General features: G+C 34.4%; 1 protein-coding gene across 1 annotated transcript; it reads left to right on the top strand.

Moving 5' to 3' along the window:
• The first annotated feature begins 2,048 nt into the window (after positions 1-2,048).
• LOC149235379 (expansin-A2-like) lies at positions 2,049-3,214 on the top strand. Its single transcript, XM_089461373.1, has 3 exons — positions 2,049-2,245; positions 2,349-2,667; positions 2,754-3,214. Exons 1-3 carry the CDS (start codon positions 2,107-2,109, stop codon positions 3,055-3,057), a joined length of 762 nt encoding a protein of 253 aa, XP_089317499.1. The 5' UTR covers positions 2,049-2,106; the 3' UTR covers positions 3,058-3,214.
• The last annotated feature ends 21,561 nt before the right edge of the window (positions 3,215-24,775 follow it).

Here is a 24,775-nt window from a genome sequence, read left to right as displayed (position 1 = left end):
GTGTAGAATAGAATAAAAATTTATTGTACTAAACTCGCAAAGCTTTACCCCATAAAAAATGACATTTAATGACTCAAAATGCACTTGGAAGGTTTCATACCCTAATTTTACAAATTGGGTCCACCAGTAGAAATGGTCCTATGAGCTTATTCCTCCATATTTTCCACTCTCAAAGCATTGAGATGGATGAGAAAGTATATAATGATCAAATTTGGATCAATCATACAAATTTAATTTATAGAAAATGATGAAATATATTTATATGTAAATTTTTTATATATTGAGAATTTAAGTGAGAATATATTTATATTAGAGTTTGTACATATTCATCAATTATGTTGATAACTATGTCTATTTTGGAATAGGGCATGCAAATTTTTTATTTTATTATCAATAATTAATAAATCGATTGCATAGATTTAACCTTTATATAATATTCACTAAATACTTTTAGTAGTAATCAAGAAAAAGGGTTGAGATTGATATCAAATGTAGTTAATATTCCCTTCTTGTTTTTCAATTTAGTTGAAAGATGTTATAAATAAATTAATAATATATATATATATATATATATATATATATATATATATATATATATATATATATATATAATGCATGTGGTATAATCGCTGTATTGTAACAAAGTCTATTTACATATTAAAATATCTAATAAAGTGGAGATGAATCTACATAATTAGTAATCTTGTTAGGGTTTTTTTTAATGTATATATGTTTAATTCATATAATAATAATAACAATAATAATGATGATGATGATGTAGTACTTATAGTTTAGTTAATTTTCATGGTTTATTTTAAATCTTAGCAATGTAAAATGTATGAGAGTTAAGTGTTTTGATGTCTATGGATGGTAGGGATTTAACCTATGTGGAATATTCATATTCATAGAGTAAGATTTATCTCAAAAGCAATTATGCCTTTTTTATTTTTCAATTTAATTAAAAAATATTAAAATTAAATTAAAATATAATATATATAAAATATTTTTGAATATAAAATGAGTTATGGTTTTTAGGCCATGTAGTTATTGGACATAAAATATACTTAATACACTTAATTGTACTTTAGTGAGACTAGCCAGTAGAATCATGCATGGAAACTTTCTTCATAGAAACTTTCTTATTATCACTAGAAAAAACCCTTCCCAAATACATGCATAAATTCTATTAATCTCCACTTATACAAGACAATTAACTTATTAATAAATGGCAAATTAACTAAAATTAAAAATCAACTTGAAGTGAAATTAAATTCCGTTGTAAAAAAAAATCCTATCATATAATTTTTTTTAAATATATATACTTATATTAATTCTTTATAAAAATATAATATTAATAATGTAAAATGTATTAAAAATTAATTGTTTTGATGTTTATTATCATTTAACTTAATTTATATGATTGCAATGGTATTTAAAATTGAGCAATCTACATCTCTTATATTAAAGCAAAAAAGTTTGCTTAACCTAATTTCACAAATTTATCCGGAATCATTCAAATTTGTGTTTTATTAAATACTTTCTCTGCCTGAAGCACAAATTTGTCGAGGGCTTTGGTATTTTTAAATTCAAAGAAATTGAGCAATTTACATCTCCTATATAAAAACAAAAAAGTTTGCTTAACCTAATTTCACAAATTTATCCGGAATCATTCAATTTGTGTTTTATTAAATACTTTTTCTGCCTGAAGCACAAATTTGTCGAGGGCTTTGGTATTTTTAAATGCAAATTCTTTTTCTTCGCACGAAGCAAGGTTAAAGATACAACTCGGATTGTATTAAAGGAAAGAGATTGGAACATACAGAATCTGGAATATAAGAATACACCAGATCGCGGGCACGGCCACTGTTTAACGGCCAGCCGAAAGGCCGGTCCGTGGGGTCTGCCGGTGACTTTGTCGTGTGCGGGAATCTCCGGAGTCCGGATCCGGTCTTGCCTTCAGACTCACCACAGCAGTTAATGCATTTTACATCATATTAATATAAATACCAAATCGCCATTCCAAATTATTATCACAACAACAAATCTGATTTGATTTCGACGCAGTGGAGCTCCTCATTTTGCAGTGACAGTGACGTTGTTTGCAAGATGTTGACTTCTCGGTTTGTTTTAGTAGCAGTCGCGATCATATTTGCTGATAAATTTGTTTCTGCCCATGAATACAATGGCGGATGGCATTATGCTCACGCCACTTTCTATGGAGGAGCAGATGCTTCCGGAACCATGCGTACTATTCATCTCTGTTTTTTCTCTTTTGATGATACGATCATTGCTGCTAAGCTCCCGATGGTTGATGGCTGATGTTTATTGATATGTGTTTTATGTTGCAGAGGGGGCATGTGGTTACGGGAACTTATACAGTCAAGGCTATGGGACCAACACTGCTGCTCTGAGCACTGTTCTCTTTAACAGTGGGGCATCCTGTGGGTCGTGCTTTGAGATAAAATGTGTGGATGATCCCCAGTGGTGTCTGCCAGGCAGCCCTTCTATTGTGGTCACCGCTACCAATTTCTGTCCCCCCAATTACGCCCTCCCCAACGATAATGGCGGTTGGTGCAATCCTCCCCGAGAACACTTCGACATGGCAATGCCTGCATTCGAACAGATTGGCATATGGAAGGCCGGAATCGTGCCAGTCCAATACAGAAGGTATTCAACTTCTCTGCTTTAAATTAGAAAAAAAAATATGTCTCTAGATTTTGAAAGGTTAAATAATTATGATGATTGTTCTGCAGAGTGGCGTGTGTGAAGGAAGGAGGAATGAGGTTCACCATTAATGGCAACTACTATTTCTACCTCATCCTCGTTACAAACGTCGGCGGCGACGGAGTGGTTGCAGACGTGAAGGTGAAGGGGTCGAATACTGGGTGGCTGCCTCTGAGCCGGAACTGGGGGCAGAACTGGCAGTGCAATACCATCCTCAAGGGGCAGGCTCTCTCCTTCCGAGTCACCTCTAGCGGTGGGCGAACAGTTACTTCTTACAATGTGGCTCCCTCCCACTGGCAATTCGGACAAACCTTTGAAGGAAATCAATTCTAGAAGTACTAATACGGCCGGGACTGTATCACCAGATCTCAGATCCCTAGCGAGCTGCAACGAAAGGATCTGTATAAATAGTTGGAAGGGCAGAGGTGCGTTCAACGCGACCACCCGCTGAAAAAGAGTCCCGGCAGGCATATAGATAGATATAACTAGATGGTGTGTGTATAAAGTTTAAACTATTATAATAAAGATATATGGTATATGTTCTTGTGCGAAATGTTCGTTTGTGTCTTTGTGTAAGAACGATACAAGCAAATGTTCGCTTTTATAAGAATTGAACAGTGATCAATTGCTCTGTATTTAATGGCATATAAATTAAAATCTGGAAGTGCTGTTCGGACGATAGATTGCCGTAATTAAATGAAATGTTTTAGTTGCTCTGTATTTAATGGCAAATAAATAAAACTCTGTAAATGTTGTTCGGACGATAGATTGCCGTAATTAAATGAAAGGTTTTAAATCTTATTTTTTTTTGTTTTTTTGCTAGATAAGCACTTATGAACGATTTGAATCAGTGACTTATGGTAAGGAGTGCCTTAACAGTACACCCATTCACCGTCAATCCAAAGCTCCGTGAGCAAAATGTTTTAAATCTTAGTTTACTTGGTAAATTAATATTGAATTTGAATTTGTTAGGAGAGTTTTTACTAGCATATTATGGTTGTAATGTAATGTTTAACATTTTGACTAAATCAAATTACATAAAAATATAATGTAAATATTAATGTAATGTAATGTAAACATTAATATAAAACCAAAAAGATTAATGTAATGTAAATAATTTTTTTGTCCATCAAAAATACTAAATTTATATTGGTGCATTTGACACTCTTCGAGAGGGCTACGAAGCCATACAAACAAAATAAGTAAACATCATGACAAAGACATATAAGGAAAATAAGTAAACAGCATGTCAAAGGCATATCAGGGTGGTGGACATCATTGGTGCATAGTTGCAAAAGCTAGTTTCCCCCGTTGTTCATGATACAAGCCAAAAAACACTCACAAGGTGCATAGTTGAAAAAGCTAGTTGCCCCAGTGTTTATGATACAAGCCAAAAAAACTCACAAGGTGCATGGTTGCAAAAGCTAGTTGCCCCCGTTGTTCATGATACAAGCCAAAAAATGACAAAATAAGTAAACAACATGTCAAAGGCATATCAGGGTGGGGGACGTCAATGGTGCATAGTTGCAAAATCTAGTTGCCCTTGTTGTTCATGTTGATGATATTCAATATGCTCCAAACATGCTTCTAACACCTGCGATCATTCATTTGTTCACCACTAGCTTCTGCGGAGGTTTGCCAATTGTTCCAAAATTTCTGCTTGGGAGAACTTAATATCATTCCAATAAGCCACATTTTCATTTCTCTCCTCATATCTATGATCAGGGAGGATATCCACATTCGCTTAGATTCCTTACAATTGCACAACAATCAATTCCAAGGAGGTACCATGAACAACAAGACCAGGAGATGGCGTAGGATTCTATTCTGGCCCCTCTTCTCTCTCCACACTGGTTGAACGTTCCTCACTGGAGGATGAGGCGTCGCTACCCCCATGAACATTTGGACAGCCTTGGTGTTTTCCCCCTCTACGGGGTCTGCCTTGTTTTCACGACATACTTGTAGGAAAAGGAGGATACTCAAGCAAACCAAGAACCCAATCCAGTGAACACTCCAAATTTCCATGACACAACAATACCCGGATGACCCACCACAAGATGACACAACGACAAGGGTTCAAGTCTACAACCCCACCGCACCAGGACCAGACTCCCCTGAGCCCCTCAACATAGCAAAGATAACTCAACTTAAAGTGAAAACAAACCCCAAGACTTAACATTGTAATACCCACAGTACAACGATGAGGCCCTCCCAAGCCACTGGATTCCACCCAGCCCGAATGTTAAGAATTCATGAAACCCGAAGATATACTCTCTCTTCCACCCAAGTACCCACCCTAACTCTGTCCTAGTTGGACATGGGCCTCAGACAAAAAGGAAGGGTGCAATTGACCATAATTTTGCAAATGGAAGTTCAAATTTCTCCCTCGAGGGACCCGTGGCGCCGGGCAAGTATAATCAATTGATTGACATCCCCAAAGCCCCGCAGGACCACTAACCTAAGTCCTAGACTTTAATTCTATGAGAACTACTAACTCAACCGAGCAATGCAACCCTTTCACATGGGCAATAGCCACAACAAAATCAATAGAAAGATAATTCAAGCCAACTAGAAAGCACCAACATGAGAGACATGACATTACCCAAACTCGTTGATCCAGTAGTTGCCACCAGCACAAAAGGAAGAAATTCAGTGAATGGAGGAGCAGCAACCCAGAGAGGAAGCAGTAGCCCAACAAAGCAGAATCTCTTGACCCCGACACACCCAGATTTGAGACGGAGTCCTAAGCATGATACCACACACAGGGGTCGAATTTACCAATTGGCTCCTCACCACCCCAACCTTTCAGCTTTCGTTGCAAGCTTGAACAGTAAGCGAAATTGTCACCACCTTGCACAATGTCCCTTCTCATCGCCCAACACATCCAAACACTAACCCTCCCCAACCAAAACATACTCAATACACATTCCATATCCATAAGCATCCTTCGTCGAGTGAAGTGCCCCACACATAATCGCATTACCCGTCACACTGAATATCGTTGGCAGGAGTGCAGATCCCAAGGCCCCCTTAATCAAGTGCTCAGTATTTAACTCAAAAATAAAAGTTCTCATATGGCTCGAAAACTGTACAACTGTGTCTGTCTCGTCAAGACGATCACAATTCAATTCGTTTCACTAAAAATGGAGTCCGATGAAGGAGAAAAGGTGTGATGTTTGTTTTCCTAAACAGCTAAAAAAATTGCAAACTAGGTCAGAATGATGACATGGCAGTCTAGTCAGTAGTCCACTCAACAAGGAAATCTTCTTCAGTTTTCGCCCAATAGGGCTGTGACAAGTGTCACCTCTGGATTCGCCAGTTTGGCTATGTGAAGGTGAAATTGCTTAAGTGGTCTTAAGGTGAAATTTGAAATTATTTTATTTAAATATTATTATATATTATATATATTATATAGTTTTTATTATATATATATATATATAGAGAGAGAGAGAGAGAGAGAGAGAGAGAGACATTTAATTTAATTTAATCCGCAATTATTGTATGGCTCCAAACTATATGATTGTTGCATTTAAATGTTTTGTTAAATATCAAAAGGGTTGAATGGAAAAACCTTTGTATGGGACGAGCAAAGGCGGGTTTGAACCTGTGACCTTCCTCGCACCATTACCACCGCCCACCGTTGGGCCACAACCATGAGATTTGGAAACATTGCCCACGACACCTTATTTAATGTCACCGTAGATTCGACAGTGGGGGAAGGAGGGAGCCAGCCCGCACCACATGCGACCACGCGCTAAAACCAAGGGCTGGGGCCAGCTCTAAGCACGCCCCTAATCCCGCTTAATGGATAATTAAACCCATTTTACATTAATTAACTGGAGATTAAGTTGGTAGCGATTTTGGAGGAAGCGTCAAATTCGGTGGAATTGCCAATTTTGGCGGACTTAACTGGAGTCTCTCTAGATTTAGCAGGGTTTCTTAGGAAAAATTGAATGAAGTGTATCTTGCTCAATGTTCGACCAATTTTAGAAAATGAATAGTCAATTTTGGATGATTTTGACCTTACGAAGACAATGGCATAAGTTTTAGAGGAAATAGAAGACTTATATAGGTGATTTTTCCACAGGGAAGTTCAGGGAAGTGGGTCATGCCTAGAGCAGCTAGAGTCAGTTTTCAGAGATCCAATAGTCATTTTTGGCTAATTTGTACATTTTTAACACATTAGTGTGGGTATCAGGAGCCATATATCTTTCTAAACAATAGTTTTGCTACATTGAACTAATACAGAGGCCCAAACCATGGAAGTTAGACCAAGGAGATGTAGCCTAGGAGGGGTGAACTCCTTTATCAAAACATTGTGTTAATGTGTCTCTTTGATGGTTTTCTGTATTTTACATGTTTTCTATTCATTATTCATTTTTTAAGCTATTTTTCTCATGAAAGTCTTGTTTAACTTAAGAAAATTTACCTGTTTATAAGCACCAACAACTAAGGCAACCTCGGCACAAAAAGAAAGAAGCAAGAACATGTTTATAAATCTATAATTTTTATTAGCACAACAAAACTAATCATACAAAAACAGATCAAGTTGGTATCGAAGCCAAGGTTGAATTGCTTGATTGCTTGAGTTTGTGTAATTAGGATTTTAATGGTTGCAAAATTGTGATACTTACAAGGTTAAAGTTGTAGAGAGGAGAAGGAAAGATATTGGTTGCAACTCTTGAGTTAATCCCTAGAAGAATGAGAGTCACAAGGCTATAATATCCACCACCCAAAATTCCAATTCCAACTGCACTTGAAGGTCCTCAAGTTTTTCCTTCAATCAGATTGAAAAGATACAATCAGTACAAATTTTTGAGCCTAAATCCATAGCCATTATGTCTAGAGAAAGAGAACTCAAAGGTCCCTCTTCAGAAGAGGAAGAATAGAGAAATATTTATATACTTTGACTGAGATGGTTAAATTCCTTTATGAAGAGAGGAACACTAGAATGGTTGGAGAGAGTTATAAACCTCCACATGAAGAAGGAAGCTCAGAGTACAAAAAAGATGAGAAGAAGGATTCCAAAGGGAATGGTGGAAATCCACCTCCATCTCAACCATCCTCATCATCTTCCTCATCATCTCACATAGCATCATATTCCACTACCACCAACTGAAACTGCCCATACTCATTCCAAAACCCCAAAAGGAAAAACTTCATTACTAAAATTGGACATAAAATTCGAACTTTCCATGTACAATGGAGAGGTGAATGCAGAAAAGTTGGAAAATTGAATTTGACAATTGGAGGTATACAACAGAATTCAGAACCTTCAAGAGGATGACATTAAGATCCAGTTGGCTTCATTGAGGCTAGAAGGAACTGCCCTAGTTTGGTGGGAAGAAAAGACTCAAGAAGAAATGATAATCCATGGTAAGATATCCATCACTTGGGTTGAGTTATTTTCTTCAATTAAAAGACAATTTTATCCTTTAGCCTATATGCAAAAAAACATTATGCGTTGGCAGAATTTTAGGCAGCTTAAAGGCCAAATAGTCCAAGATTATACACAGTAGTTTAGGAAAAGGGCTTTGTTAATAGTAGTAGATTTGAATTCCCATGATACACTACTGAAATATATTGGGGGTTTACATTCCTATCTTAATCACACTATCCTTATGTTCAATCCAACTATTTTGGATGAAGTATGTGTGCAAGCCACGCATCTTGAATCTAGAGGAAAGAACACTTATGAAGAGAGTAGTAATAAAAAGCCACCTAGGGGTAAGGAGAAAGAGAAAGGAGGAAAATGGACAGGGAAGAAAAATGCAAGTGTCAAGAAAGAAGGGGAGAAAATCACATGCAAACATTATTCCAAAGGGGGCATGATGAAGCCCACTATTGGAAATTGCATCCAAAAATGAAACCAAATAAGTTCAACAATAAAGGGAAACAGAAAACTACTGCTATCACTCAAGAAGACTTAGGTTCTGAATCAGGTGATGAAAACAAAATCATTGTCATGGGAATCAAAGGAAAACAATATATTGCAAGCACTAGTTCACAAAACTGTAACACTACTACTACTCCAGATGAAAAGAGACGAATTGAATTATTTCATGTTAGGGTCGTATCTAAACACAAAAAGATTGACACACTCTTCGATAGTGGGTCACAAGAGAATCTAATCTCTGAAGACTTAGTCAAAAGATTGAATCTTAAAACTGTACCTCACCATAAACCATACCCTTTAGGATGGATAGCAAGAGACACTAGTTTACAGGTTATAAGAAAATGTTTCTTTAAGTTTGCAATTACTACAAATTTTGTTGACGAAGTAGAGTTAGATGTGGTACCACTTGATATTTCAAGTGTGGTGTTGGGTAGTCCATATTTGTATGACCGGAAAAGAGTCTTTTCGCAAAAAGTTAAACATATCAGTTGTTAATACAGGGGAGGAAAAAAGAGTAGTGAATTCAAGTAAAAGTTTAGTACTTCTCATGTTCAAGCCAAATGATGATATTGTTTATGAAAATGTTGTTGCATGTAATGAAAATTTCAATTCTCATTTGGTTGGTTCAGTTCATCATAGTGATGAAGTAATTCAGGTTGTCAAAGAATTATCCTTTAAGGAGAAAGAAACTTCACATGAAATATCTTTGCATCAAGAGGTTTCTCTTTGTGATGTTAGCATGCAAGGATTGACAAAATTGCAAAGTGTAGAGACACCAATGCAATGCAAAACTTTGTTGAACAATGGGTTCATTCAATCATCCCTTATGCCATATTGTGCACTGATGGTTATGGTGCCAAAAATGAATGGCAAGAATTTCAAGAAAGAGGACAAAAGGAGTAGTTTTTGCAAAAGCAAAGTTGTAAAAAGAGATCAGTGCAAGAATATACATAACACCAAACAAGAATGGTTTGTATGGCTTTTAATGTTGTATGTTCTTTGTAGCACTTCTATTACATACATGTATTTGAGTTATTGAAAAAATAGTCTTTTCTTGAGGAAAATGTCCACTTGGGTGACATACACATGTTTAGAAAGTTTTCTTATGCACATGTCATCTATAAAGGGAAATTGTTTGAAGTTTTGAAGATGTCAAATTACAAGTTAGGTTTCACTTCTTTGATGCATATGGGCCATGATATTGGAGGAGGTAAGTTGAAGGCAAGCCTCTCCAAGTTGGATGCCATTGTTAATTGGTCAACGCCCAAGATCATCATTTTGATAAGAGGTTTGTTGGAAGCAGCCTAATGTTGGAAGAGAGTTGTTGTTGACATTTATTCTTTCGAAGCTCTTTTCCATGCATTGTCATGTGTGTGTAAAGTCTTCCAGTGGGGAGGAAAACAACAGGAGGCATGTGTTGCTTCAAACCAAAAGATCAGTTAAATTTTTTTTAATGCTCTTTCAAACTTGAAAGGTTCATTTGAGTTTAAGGTTTATGCAAGCAACTTCACCATCTTATTTCATTCAGAATATTTACATGGTGTAAAGATTAAGTTGCAGCGATCCATGCACTTTCATTGGATGGATAATTTTAAAAAAATTCACTTGATTCAAAGGTACAAAAGAGGTATAAGCAACAAGTTCTTTGTTATGCCTTTTAGGCCTATTGGTTATGTAACTGTTGTACTCAGGCATCATTATGTTTTACATGAACATTGTGTTCAGAAAATTTCATACTTTTAAGATGTACAATCGGGCTTGAGTCGAGAAAACCAAGTAGTGAAATTTTTCATCCTTTTGCATTATATTTTGCTATGTCATCTCGATAAGAAGGATGTTACTTTTGATGGTGACATGGACAAAACCATGAGTTTCTATGAACAACTTAAAATGATGCAACAAACAGAGCAAGATCAACTTGAAAGGGAAAAGACAAGTACAAGTATTATTTCAATCACATGTTTCAAGTTGACGGTGCAAGTTGGTGTCAATTTTTAAAAAAGAGGCTTCAAGTTGTTGAACAAGGAGAGAATGTTCAGATTTCACATTCTAAATGCATTCCTACAAAATTTCTAAATCAGTTTCAACAAGACGTCATCTATGACAAAAGAACGGGGTTCTCAAAGCAAGTGAATGTTGATTTCCTTATAGAGGAGCTCAAGAAAACAAATTCATCAAAATCCAATTGGATCGAGCTTGAAAAGGTGACAGGTTTGTACCCTCATCTACTTGTCAGTTAATAGTATCCTTTGGGTCTAGTGGGGAGGAATGATCAGGTGCTCGATATTTAGCTCAAAAATTAAAGTTCTCATATTGGCTCGAAAATTATATGATTGCGTCTATTTCATCAAGAAGATCACAACGCAATTCGTTTCACTGAAAACAGAGTCTTGATGAAGTTGAAAAGACGTGTTATTCGTTTTCCTAAAGAACTAAAAAAATTGCAGAATAGGACAGAATGATGACATGCAAGTCCAGTCAGCAGTCCAGTCAACAAGGGGAGTCTTCTTCAGTTTTCACCCAATGGGGTTGTGACAAGTGTCACCTCTGGATTCACCAATTTGACCATGTGAAGGTGAAATTGCTTAAATGGTCTTAAGGTGAAATTTGAAATTATTTGTATTTAAATATTATTAAATATTATATATATAATTATTATTTATATTATATAGTTTTTTATTAACTATCTATATATATATATATATATATATCTATATATCTATATATATATATATATATATATATATATATATATATAATTTAATTTAATCTGAAATTATTATATGGCTCCGAAATATATGAATGTCATTTAAATGTTTTATTAAACGTCAAAAGGTCTGAATGGCAAAACCTTTGCATGGGATAGGGGGAGGCGGGTTTGAACCCGTGACCTTCCCCGCACCATTACCACCGCCCACTATTGGGCCACGACAATGAGACTTGAAAATATTCCCCATGACACTTTATTTAATGTGACCACAGATTTGACAGCGAGGGAAGGAGGGAGCCAGCCCCCACCCCATGCGACAACGCGCTAGAACTAAGGGTTGGATCCAGCTCTAAGCGCGCCCCTAATCCCGCTTAACAAATTATTAAACCTATTTTACATAATTAACTGGAGATTAAGTTGGAGGCAATTTTGGAGGAAGCGCCAAGTTCGCACCAGTTTTGGCGGACTTGACTCGAGTCTCTCCAGATTTAGCGGCGTTTCCTAGGAAAAATTGAAAGAAGCATATCTTACTCAATTTTTGAACAATTTGGGAAAATGAATAGTCAATTTTGGATGATTTCAAGCTTCTAAAGACATTGGTACATGTTTTAGAGGCAATAAAAGACTTCTACAAGTGATTTTTCCATAGGGAATTTCAATGAAGCCGAGGGCCACCAGGGAAAGGGGTCATGCCCAGAGCAGCCGGAGTCAGTTTTTAGAGATCCAATAGTCATTTTTGGATAATTTGGACATTTTGAACACATTGGTGTAGATATCAGGAGCCATAAAGCTTTGTAAACAATAATTTTTCCACATTGAGCTAATATAGAGGCCTAAGCCATGGAAGTTAGACAAAGGAGATGTAGCCCAGGAGGGGTGAACTCCTTCATCAAAACATTGTGTTAATGTATATTTTTGATGGTTTGTTGCACTGTACATGTTTTATGTTCATTATTCATTTTTGAAGCTATTTTTCTCATCAATGTCTTGTTTAACTTAAGGAAATTTACATGTTTGTAAGTACCAACAACTAAGAAAACCTCAACACAAAAAGCAAGAAGCAAGCACATGTTTATAAATCTGTAATTGTTATTAGCACAACAAAACTAATCATACAAAAATAGATCACCCCTCGTCTACGGGTCAGTCACCCCCATCAAAAGATGTAATGTAAACATTTTTAACTCAGTCAAAATAAAATAAAAAAATCTAAAAATAATAATAATAATAATAATAAAAACAACCTTATAAAAATAAAATAAACATAGCCCGTGGTATTGAGAACCCATGGTATTCATGTGGAATATGGCCTAATTAAAGAGGGAAATTAAACCAACATAGATCCATCTTAGCTCCTAATCTATCAAGCAATTTGATCTATCTCGCTAAGATGGAAATTCGGAACTAAAATGGATCTATGCTTGGTAATAGTAATATTAAAGTCAAGTTTCAAACATCACTAGTATTGAGCACTCTAGATCCGGCCACTACAACTTCTTACTAGGAAGGATAATAGCCCAGGATTATGCTTTTTGAAGTGTACTTTAATTTTATATGTTACACAACTGTATGTCCATTGTTATTTTTCCCTAACAACTATATGTTAGCATGGTCACCTATCTATGGCAACTGCTTTTTTAACTTATATGCTAACATTGTCCATGGTATATCATGTTTTAGAGATATTTATCTGGTAATTTTATATTAGGTAATTTTGATAAAAATAATCATAATAATAAAAAATTTATTTTGTATAACTGAATTATGAAGTAATAAAAGTGGAAAAATTAAGTTAAAAAAGTATTAAACTAAACTTATATTATAGTATTTAATGTTATGAGATTTCTTTTGACACAATTATTATTCATTATCCAAAAGACCATGTGAAAAACTTGTAAATAGATGACTAAGAAAAGATTTAAACGCTAAACTTGTATAGTTTACATAATACTTCATAACACAATGATTTCCATTTGAACTATCCTTTATCAACTATATTACTATATTTATATTATTTTTAAATTAAAAATAATATAATAATATTTATATAAAAACTATTATTATATATTACCCTGCAAATTATAAAATTTTAAAAATAGTATTAATATTGTAAAAAAATTATATAATTATATTATAATTTATTTATATTAATATTAATAATATTTATTCTCATAAATTTTCAATATTTAAAAATAAAATCATAATAACAAACAGTTGGCCCCGGTTCCTTTCAAGTTCGAGCGAGCAACATGTCGCATATAGGCCTCAAGTACTCATTGTTTTTGTGCCTTATGGATCACGTCCATCTTAATTCCACATATACATTGCTTTCTTTTCCCTTCAATATCTAAATGTTCATGTGGGATGTGATGTCTCCAGTGAATGTAAATATTTATTTACTGCATTTTGAACAAACTAAATACTGTTAAGTTTATATAATTAGTTTATTTTGATTAAAAATGCATGAAAAGTGAAATGCCAGAATAATGACAGTAATTGTTTAATTTACATGGGAGTGAAATATCTAAAAGATGACAGTTAACTACCTCCTTGAAAAATTTATTTCAAAGAAGGGATCAAGAGGATAGAGGTATCTGAGATCAAAGGAAAAATAGAGAGAGAGAAAAAATAAATATTTTGGAAGTGTTAACTGTGCTAGAAGGACAGACAGTTTGAAGGAGCTAAGTCTGGTTTAGTTGCTATTGCTAGAGACAGCAGGTTTTGAGGAGAAACCCTGAAGGGTAGCTCAGGAGGAGACTTAGGTGGAAGTAGCAAGGCTAGGACTGCAAGTCTCAGGGTTGGGAGGCAAGACAAACAAAAGATTAAGGTCTGGTTCAAATGGAATATAAGCAAGACAGATAAGTATAATCTAGAAATCCTAGCATAAAAGATTACATGTAACCAGTGGATAAGGTAAATTTCAAACAATTATTACTTTTGTTCAACAAATTTAGCAAAAAGGAGAAGCTTGTGTATCACCTTTAAGTTAGGAAGAATGCAACAAATACTACCATTATTCATAGCAGTTGAGTAAACGTAACCAGGAGGATTGGGTGAGACACGAGGGTTTTGCCTCATTCTTAGAACAAGAAAATACCAATCCCAGTAGAGAAAAAGGAAGACCGTGAACCACGGTGACCCTCGGTGAGAAGAAGATAGGATGGAGGGTTTCAAGAATCAACTTAACTTAAAAAGGGCAGAAATGGAACTATGTTCAATAAATCATTATACTTAATAACTTTTCCAACCAAGAAATTAGTTGCATGATACGCCCGTTAACAGAAACAACCTCGGCCAAACCATAACCATTGTAAAATCCATAACAGTATGATGCAAGTTAACAACAGAGTGCAGTGCCGCAATACAAGTCTAAAAAAAATGAACAGTAATTCCAAGATTCTTAACACAAAGAACTAGAAATTATGAATTCCTGAAAAGGGAAAAAGACTTGAAAATACACGCATAGTAACAGAATGGAGATAACAATAATTATATGTATTTAAACTGAAGAAACCATTAGGTTTAAGTCCAAAAAAGGACGAGTACAAATAGAACCCCATAACGAGGGCTTCTATCATAAATCCATAGAGGAGATAACAATAAATTATATGTATTTAAACTGAAGAAACCATTAGGTTTAAGTCCAAAAAAGGACGAGTACAAATAGAACCCCATAACGAGGGTTTCATCATAAATCCATAGAGCTCACAAAACCCGATTGCTACATTAAACGTTGAACTGTAAAATCAGAAATTGCAACCTAGGATAGGTGCATGCAGGGCGTAACCCTTCAGTTACGCTAATGGCTCAGAGCCTTAAAAATACACAGTCCCGGAACCATTATTACACATGCAGTCTGAAATTCACCTATCAGAGGAAAAGACATTAAAACCCCTATTCATAATTAACTCAACAAAAATTCCTCATGCATACCCGGTGAGTCCTCGCTTAAGGATTTTGGGTTCTGGTAGGTGGAGAAGGGGCTCCAAAGCCTTCATCATGTGAGCATGAAAAACCCTGGCAAAACCTACACAGAAAAGCACCAAGAATTAGATTATAGTTTAAAAGAGAAATCTAGAAAGGAAAACAATTGCTGAGAATGGGAGTCGAAATTACATACCCGACCAAGAAATATTATCATCCAAACTGCATCCGAAAGCAATGGCAGCCACGATGGACGAACTACAGAACAAAGGAAGGCCCTCAGACTCCATGGAAGTAACTCAAACTATGAAATAATCGCGCTACAATAGGTATGAAAGTATAAGGCAGATCCATTTACTTGGGAGGAAACTCAACAGAGAGCTGGAGCCCAAACCTCCTAGAGGCAAACACAACAAATGACAAGTTTCCATACCAAGCCAGAGCTTAGACCGACGGCCAACCGTCACCACCGTTCGATATGGAAAATGTCGGAAGACCGTGGATGCAACACACTTCTTTACGCATGGTGGAATAGCTAGGCACCACGAAGAAGGCTCCAAAGATACAAATTGTCTATACAAATTAAATTCACTTTGGAACAAATGAACTCAATGACATAAGATGATTAGACTGCAATATCAATGTATTAAAGTAAACAGCATATTCCATAGTGAATCCAATTGCCATTGTACCTATAAAATAATGTACACATAGATTGGTTGTTATTTGTGAATTTATAACCATGTACAGTGATTCGATAGTCGGAAATATCCATGTACATTTATGTATTTAATTAATGACTTTTTTCTTTTTATTATGGGTATCTGACCTGAGATGACAACATTGATATTCACTTCTTTCAATGGGACTGCAATCGGTCATTTAGTTTTCATAGTTTTGTTGTTATCTAACTCTATTAGATGCAATGCTTCCTAAGAAGCCAACAATGTAATACCAAGATCTTAAATTTGTATTACTAGTCCGGTTTTACTTTAGGCAAATTAGTAACATAAATACACTTCTTTTATAATGTTTTTCTAAAATTAATGAAATCCAACTCCTTACCAAAATATAAAATCATTATGTTTTTAAAATAATACTATAATAATTATAAATAAAATTTATCTCGAATGATCAGCGAAAAATAAGACAATATTAATATACGACAATATTTTAATAAATATAAAATAATTAAATTTTATAAATATATTATTAAAATTTGAATGGAACAAATTTATTTTAAATTATAACTTTCCAAATAAGTAAACGACGGTGATATCACATTTTTATAATTCAAAATTAAGAAATGAAGAACAAAGATGAATTAATTTTATAGAAAAGTTTATTTTAGTATTTGTACGAGGGAATTAGGTTTATTTGAGTAATTGATGGAAAAAAATAGTAACGTAATAAAAATTGAGTTGTTTTTAGTGAGATTTTTTGGAAGTTTTTTTGTGGGGTTTTTTCGTTTAATTTCTTTAAAATTTGGCAGGAATTTATTGAAGTCACAAGTTTGATGGTTACCTCTGCACAGTGGAAGTGCCCTAGGGTTTTTCAGGGTGTTGAATCCATATATACAACCAAAAAACAAGTTTAGATAACACAAATCAAAATTTCACCTCAAAATTTTCCGACAAATTCCACTATCAAAAATCCAAAAAATCATACTTAAACAACTCCAATTAAAATAATACACAAAAACACTTTTACATCCGAAATAGCTGGAACAGGATGAGCTTCCTTTTGTCATTTATTGGAGCTGAGAATTAATCCCTGTATTATTTTTTAATTGACTCAGTTCTGAGAGGAGAAAAACTCATTAGACTACACGATGATCCATCTCTCTCACATATATATGTAAGCTATGTAAGCTTTAATAAGAAGCATAAATAGAAATTAAAATATATTAAGAATTGTGTGCATTGTAAGTGAATTGTCACTATGTATTATGATAAAAGAATTAGTTGTGCATGGTTTTGAATCTCTTTGAAAAGCTAGCTTGGTAACTTCCTAACTACAGAGCACGGGCTGACCTTGAAAGCCACTCAATGTAAGGGTTTGTGCTCATTATTGTTTTTCTTTGGGTTATCATAGCGAGTTAGTGGTAAGTTGAATTTATCATTTTGTGCTTGCTTTAATTTGCTTTAATTTTGCTAGTGTGGTTTATTTTGTGTATGCTTTTTAAATACGTAAATGTTAGTAGTTTTGTTTGTGAAATATTTTTTCAGGGGTGATGATATTAAGGGTAATTACTATATAATTAAGTTGTTATTAAAATTGTAAAAGTAGTTATTATGGAATTGGCATGTTGGAGAATTGACTAAACTTAGTCTAATTACTGAAATAGAGTTAAGTATATGAGAAGAGAATTTGGTTGTGTGGAGCGTCATCTAGTTGAGTTGTTGGCTAATACCAATACTATCATCTATTTAGGCTCTATTTCACTATATAATTTCCTTTTTCAATAGCTTAGGTCATTTAGGGAAAGTGTGGAATGTACTTCTTGTGTATATTGTACATAGTGCATCACAAACTTTACAAACCCTAGGTTAACAGAATAAATGAACAATGTATCTTAGAATATTCCTTGAAATAGGAAAGTATGTAAACACACCAGCATTTTTGACATCGTAGGAACTTAAGAGAACTAGGATCCATTACTTGGTTATAGTAGAAAGATACTAGGACTAAAGGCGACCAAAGGGAATTGTTGACGACCCTTTTAGTAACCCATATCGTTTGTATCCTCCATACTAAGGCATGATGAATGCATTAAAATTACAAATAAAACCCCTCAAAAAAACTTTATGGTGCAGTAGGATCCACCCATATTAGCATCATGGTATGTAAATATGCAAAGGAAACCTATTGGGAGCTACTAAACCCCATTGAAAGGAATCTGGTACCATAGGGTTGTATCATAAGGAAGAACCACTAGTAGTGGAAGAATACATTCTAGTAATCAATGAACTTGGAAGTTTCAAAGGTTCCAATAAGGTTTTAGAGCACGAAAATTAGATGAACCTGAACAAGGATCATTTGTAGGAATGGGGGACCGAGAAGCAATAGGACCTGAGGAACTTGTTAGATTTGAATTCCCTATCCAAGTCCATGCTGGAATGGTTCAAATGAAAAATATCCATCCTTTTTTCATGCCTAAAATTTGTGGTCTCACAAGTGAAGACCTAGATACATTTTTCTTTGATATTGATATCCTTTATCATATCTACAATTATTGTGCATATGCACATAAATTAAAACTATTCCCAACTAGTTTAAATGGTGCATCTCTTCATTAATTTATGGGAGTTAGAGGAAGCTCCATTTGCACTTGGAACTAAGAAGAATATTAATTTCTTACAAAAATATTAGGAATATTTTAAGCCCTAAGACATTTAAGAAGAAATGTTCAAAATGTCACAAGTAGATCACAAAAGCTTTGAAGATTGTGTAGAGAGGTTTCAATACAATCTATAGAGGACACAACAAAATACTTTAGATGATGAAGCTCTGCATATTCTTTTTCTTAAAGGAATATAGGAAGATTGTGTTAACATGATAAACCTTATGGAAGCAGGGGATGTTTCTAAATTAATCCATGAGGACATATTTGAGTTATGTAAACATTATTCTCAAGCACAGGGGCTTCACTATGGGAGAAATACTATACCACGTGGGTTCATATTGGGGGATATATATTGAGGAAAAACGATATAATATATTGAGAATATAATAGGGGGTAAAGGGTTTTTATATAGGTAGGTATAAAAGATAGAGCTCAAAGTTAATGAAAAAATATAAAGGGCTATAAAAAATGTTAATGAAAAAATGGATAGTTACAATATCTAGTGAAATTATTGGTTTTTAAAATTAGGAAGGTGTACTGGGTTCATATTGGTAGGGGGTTAAATAATGTGATTTTTAGAGGTATTTTCCAATATGTAGTCAAAATAAGGGTATTGTTTAGTATTCCATGAATGCAAGTGATATGTCAGAGGTTCATTGAGTGAAACACCCATGTTCTCAAGGAAGTTCTAAATATGGAAAGGATTCTTGGAATATAATATTTAAAAATAACATATCACATGGTATAGGGGTAGCTAAATATAAACTGGGAAACTTGTTAGACAACTTTAAAATCAACATCCTTAGCAAACTAAATTCCTAGATAGATATCTTGCAATCCAAAAATAAAAGGGAGGAAGTTGAGTTGGTTTTGGCTATATTTTGTTCCAAATACTAAAAGAAACACCCTCTTCAAGAATGTCCTCTATATGGTGTGGAAATTTGTAGTATTTGTGAACATAAGCATGCCACTCAAAATTGTCGATCTCTACTAGGGCTTAAGACAATATTTCAAGGGGCTAATGAGGAAATTGAGTAAATATGTTTTGTAACTTAAATGAAAGCTTGGTCATCTAGGCCATGTGGTTCAATACAAGATAATCCTTATCACTTTAATTCACATCAAAATCCATTGTTTGGTTGGTTCCCACTAGTGCCATGGACACAATGGCATACCCAAGCGCAAAATCAAACATGGCCACAAGGGTGGAGGGGGCCTCATGCTTTTGGGAATATACTGCCACAAGTACTAGAATATTCTCCTCCCCAACATCTTTAGTTCCCATCCAACCAACAACCTAAAAGACCACAGTTCCCTTACCAATCTATGCCTAACCTGAACAATAAGTAGTACAACCCATCGACATGCTAAACTACCTCAGTTTCCAACTTATTCCATCTCTTCAATGAATTTTTAGGATATTAATTTACAATCAAGGGAGGTGATACATGATCTTGTTACTCCCATCATTCAAGAACATGACAATGAGAAATATCTCTCGAGATTAGATAATTCAGTTAGTAAGTCCACTCTTCTTGAACCCATGCTAGAAAAAGAGTCAATTCTCCCATTACCAGAAAGGTTATGCTTAGAAAAACTTCTTCCACAAACATAACTTGAATTTTTATGGGAGTTTAAGAATGTATGTGTCAAAACTCCATTATTTTAGGGCATAAAGGATGTTATGATCTATGTTAAGGATGTTAGAGAATTATGTCTTAAGAATCCAAAAAGGAAATCAAAGAACCCCAATACTGTCAAAGTGATAGGAAAATTAGGTGACTTGATGCTAGGAAAAAATTTCATGGACAAGTATATGCACCCTGGAAGCCTAGTTGTAACTGTTAATATCAAACACTCTCATACCTAATGCTTTGATAGATTTAGGGGCATCATTAAATGTTATGAAAAATGAAACTACATAAAATATTTAATAATCAACATTGATATGAAACCCAACAATACTTCACTTAGCCATAGGTCTATTGTAAATCCAAAAGGAATCCTATAAGACATACTTGTTTCTATAGATTCAATCGAATATCCAACTGATTTTATGGTTATAAAGGTTAACTTTAACCTTGGAGGATATCCTTTGTTTTGATGAAGAAAATGGTTGGCCAAATCTAATGCATATATTAGTTGAAAGTATGGGGATATGACCATTTCTCACATAAACACCATCTAGAAACTTATTCTCTATCACCCCACTAAAACTACTTTCAACCTTGCAAACTGACTTTGGCTTGAAGATAGTGATGAAGAAGAAGTTTGGACTCGCCTTACTCTTGACCAAGTCTCATTTCTTAATTAAAAATCTAAGGATGATGTGATTTTCACCTTCATAGCTTATCCTCACATACCTAGCCACCTCCCTTTTGCACAAATTCTTGAAAAACACTCTCAAGAAAATTGCTTACCTATTGAGTTGACTCAACAAATGGATAACATGACTCGTCTGAATGTTGTTTCTAAGGGAGACACCCTTCCTATTGAAATATGCCCCTGAAAATTCAAACATTAATGTTGGGCTAGAACCTTCTCAACAAAAGCATCTCATCAAAATGCCACAAAAACACAATAACACTTTTTCTAGGGACTATAACAATATTAAGGGAATTCATCCTAATTTGTGTACCCATCACATATATATTAAGGAAAATTCCTAACCTATTTAACAACCGGAATGAAGGATGAATTTTCTCTGAAGCATATAGTTAAGGAATAACTCCAAAAATTACTTAGTGTGGGTTTTATCTATCTAGATATTGATAGTAAGTGGGTTTCACCCTTGGTTATTGTTCCCGATAAAAATTGTATGTGGTACATGTGTGTTGACTATAAGGAGTTAAATTTAGCTATCTTGAAATATTATTTTCCTCTACCATTCATAGATCAGGTCCTTCGTAACCTAGCAGGAAAGATTTTTTTCTCATTTCTCAATGGGTTCAATGGCTATAACTAGATATAAGTTGCCCCTGAAGACCAATATAAGATGCATTTTACATGTCCCTAAGGTGCTTATGCTTACCCAATTGCCCCTTTGGACTAATGTAGTGCTCTTGCTACATTCCAAAAGGATTTCCTTGGCATATTTACCAACTTAACCAATGATTATGTGGATATTTACACGGAAGATTCCACTGCACATGGAGGCACTTTAGAAGAGGACTTAAATAATCTTGAAAAACTTTTGATTAGATGTAATGAAAATAGCCTTGTTCTTAATAGTGAAAAATGTGATATGCTCCTTGTTGAGGGTATTGAGTTAGGACAACATGTATCTCATGAAGGGATAAAGTAGACCCATATAAAATAGATATTATATATAATCTTCCAACTCCTTCTAGATAGAAATATGTCCATATTTTTCTAGGATATATAGGTTAATTTCAAAGGTTCATAGAAATTTTTACTATGATATCATCACCCTTATTTCAGCTATTAACAAAAAATGAAAAATTATGTTGGATTGACCAATGTCAATTAACATTCAAAAACTTGAAGGAGAATTTATTTACAACCCTTATTTGACAATGCCCTAACTAGTCCCTTCCTTTCCACAATTCCACTAATGGTTTGGATACAACCATTGGATTTTTATTAGGTAAAAAGCAGGAAAAATGACCCTATGTCATCTACTATAGAAAGAAAATTCATACTCCTGCCGAAAGAAATACAATGTGAACAAAAAAGAATTTATCACTATTATGCATGCTTTTAATAAAGTTCATCACTACATCATTGGATATCCAATATTCATACACACTAACCACTCCACCATATGTTATCTCATGAATAAACCTGTCATTGATGGCAGAGTGACCAAATGGCTTCTTCTCTTACAATAATTTGATATCACTATATTAGATCAACCTGGGAAGGAAATGTTGTAGTTGACTTCCTTTCTAGACTTAATAATGAGGAGAAACATGTCCCATTAGAAGTTGTTTTTCCTAATGAGAATTGTTTGTAGATATCACTACATAATTGGTTACATGGAAGCTTCTGCAACAATTATCATTGATGGAACATCAAAAGGTCATTAGACACTATGCCATGTATTCCTAGGTTCACGAATACATGTTCCACATATGACCAGATTTTCTAATCTAGCACCGTGTGTGAGAAGATGAGATCTGTGAAATTATTAAAGAATTCCATGATGTTCAATGTGGAGGGAACTTTGTCGATAAGAGAACTACAACCAGAGTGTTACGACCAGGATATCATTTTCCAACTAGTTTTAGGTGTGCCAAGAAGTATGTCAGGAATTGCGACATATGTCAATGAATGGAGAGACCTATATAGTCAAATGAGATGCCATTAAAACTTTTATAGATCCATTTGAAACATGGACCCTTGATTTTGTAGGGCCAATCAACCAGCCATCAAAACATAAGGTATACATTTTGATTTGTACCGATTATATAAGTAATTGGGTTGAAGAAAATCCTTACCTAAAGCAATATAGCAAGTTGTGGCCAACTTTTATATGAAGAAATATTCATTTGCTATGGATTTCGCCTAGAAATTGTCACAAATTAAGGAGACAAATTTACATATTGACTCATTCAATCCATTACTGCTAAGTTAAAGTTCAAGCACCAAATGTCCACCCTACACCATCCACAAGGAAATGAGCAAGTGGAGGTTACCAGTAAAGTATTAGAATCCATATTGACTGAGACGTTCGAACAACATCATAAGGACTTAGTTGAGAGGCTTCTAGAATAACTTTTAACTTATCAAATCGCATGGAGGAATACCATGTGATTCACTCCTTATAAAATTGTCTATGGAAATCAAGTGGATCTCCCTATAGAATTTGAAATCAAGACACTAAGGACAACACTTCAACTTGATATGGATCTTTCTGAGGCATAACAACATCAATTGAATCAAATTAATGAACTTAATGAGATCCACAAAGATGAATTTCAAAAGAAAAAATATTGTCCAACAACAACGAGCAATATGGCATGACAGATTCATAAAAATGAAGTAGTTTTAGGAGGGGGACTGGGTTGTCTTGTTTAATTCTAGGTATAATGTTTTCAAGGGTAGATTATACACCATATGGCTTGGCACATATGAAATTGACATAGTATCTGATAATGGTTATCTCAAGCTCTATACCATTGACGATAATAAGAATATATTGATGTTGAATGGCCATTGGTTGAGGCTATATCAAAAGCCTCTATTAAAGAAAGATTTTATTTAAAGTATCATAATCAAGAATATATGGAATTTGTGAAGAAGATGGCCTCTACACCTGATTTCACTACCCCTTGATCCCTCTCTATTCATGAAAAAAAGGAAAAAAATATCTAACAGTGAAAAGGCTAATTCCTAGCACTTTTGACACTTAGCAATATTAGAAATTAGTTTCTAGATGGTATTGCAAAGTAAAGAAAAAAAATCCAAATGTGAAAACCTTTTTAAGAAGTTATAGCTAGAAAAACTTATGCTAGAAAATCAAGTGATAAACCAACAGAGTTTGAAAATAAAAATAAGATAATAAAATATAATAATAATAAGATAATTTTATGATTTTTCTCTTAGAAAAGTACCTAAAGCTTTCTTTGATGTCTCTATGAAGCACCTAATGAATATATGAAGACCTACTTTATCATTTTTTACTTTGTAATTCATGGTCTCACAATAATGACATGTAAGATATACACAAGATTCAAGGCTACTCGTAAGAAGATTATGCACAAGACGAACAAGTAATAGCATGGTGACAACAATATATGTCTTCCAATGGTCACTTGAGTGCTCTCTAACATTTCCTTGATTTATTTCTATGACAAGAATATAATATATTTAATATGAGTTGGAATGTCATGAGCTAACCCATAACTCCAAAAAGCCATCTTTTAAGTAATCCGCACTTTGGTCATCCACCCTCTCCTTATTACCTAACTAGATCTCTCTAACCTAACTCCTTATGACTATTCCATATTTACTAAAATCTCCCTTGAATTATAAAGTTGTTAAGACTCATATTATAAGGTTAAATTCTAACCCCAAACCTTAGTATAACGTGCTCATTTTGTATAAATTCTTTAAAAGGTAGAAAATGTAACCACCTCCCTTTCAATTCCTTAAAGGTTCTTGGGTTGATGAAGGTGTTACATGTTTGACCTGATCCCAAAGTTTTGTTATG

This window comes from Pinus tabuliformis, chromosome 8, assembly GCF_031772625.1.
Source record: "Pinus tabuliformis cultivar Carrire ecotype Pingquan chromosome 8, CPIR1, whole genome shotgun sequence".
NCBI classification, from domain to species: domain Eukaryota; kingdom Viridiplantae; phylum Streptophyta; class Pinopsida; order Pinales; family Pinaceae; genus Pinus; species Pinus tabuliformis.
Note: the sequence above shows the minus strand (reverse complement) of the source record. Positions and strands in the feature narration are given on the sequence as shown.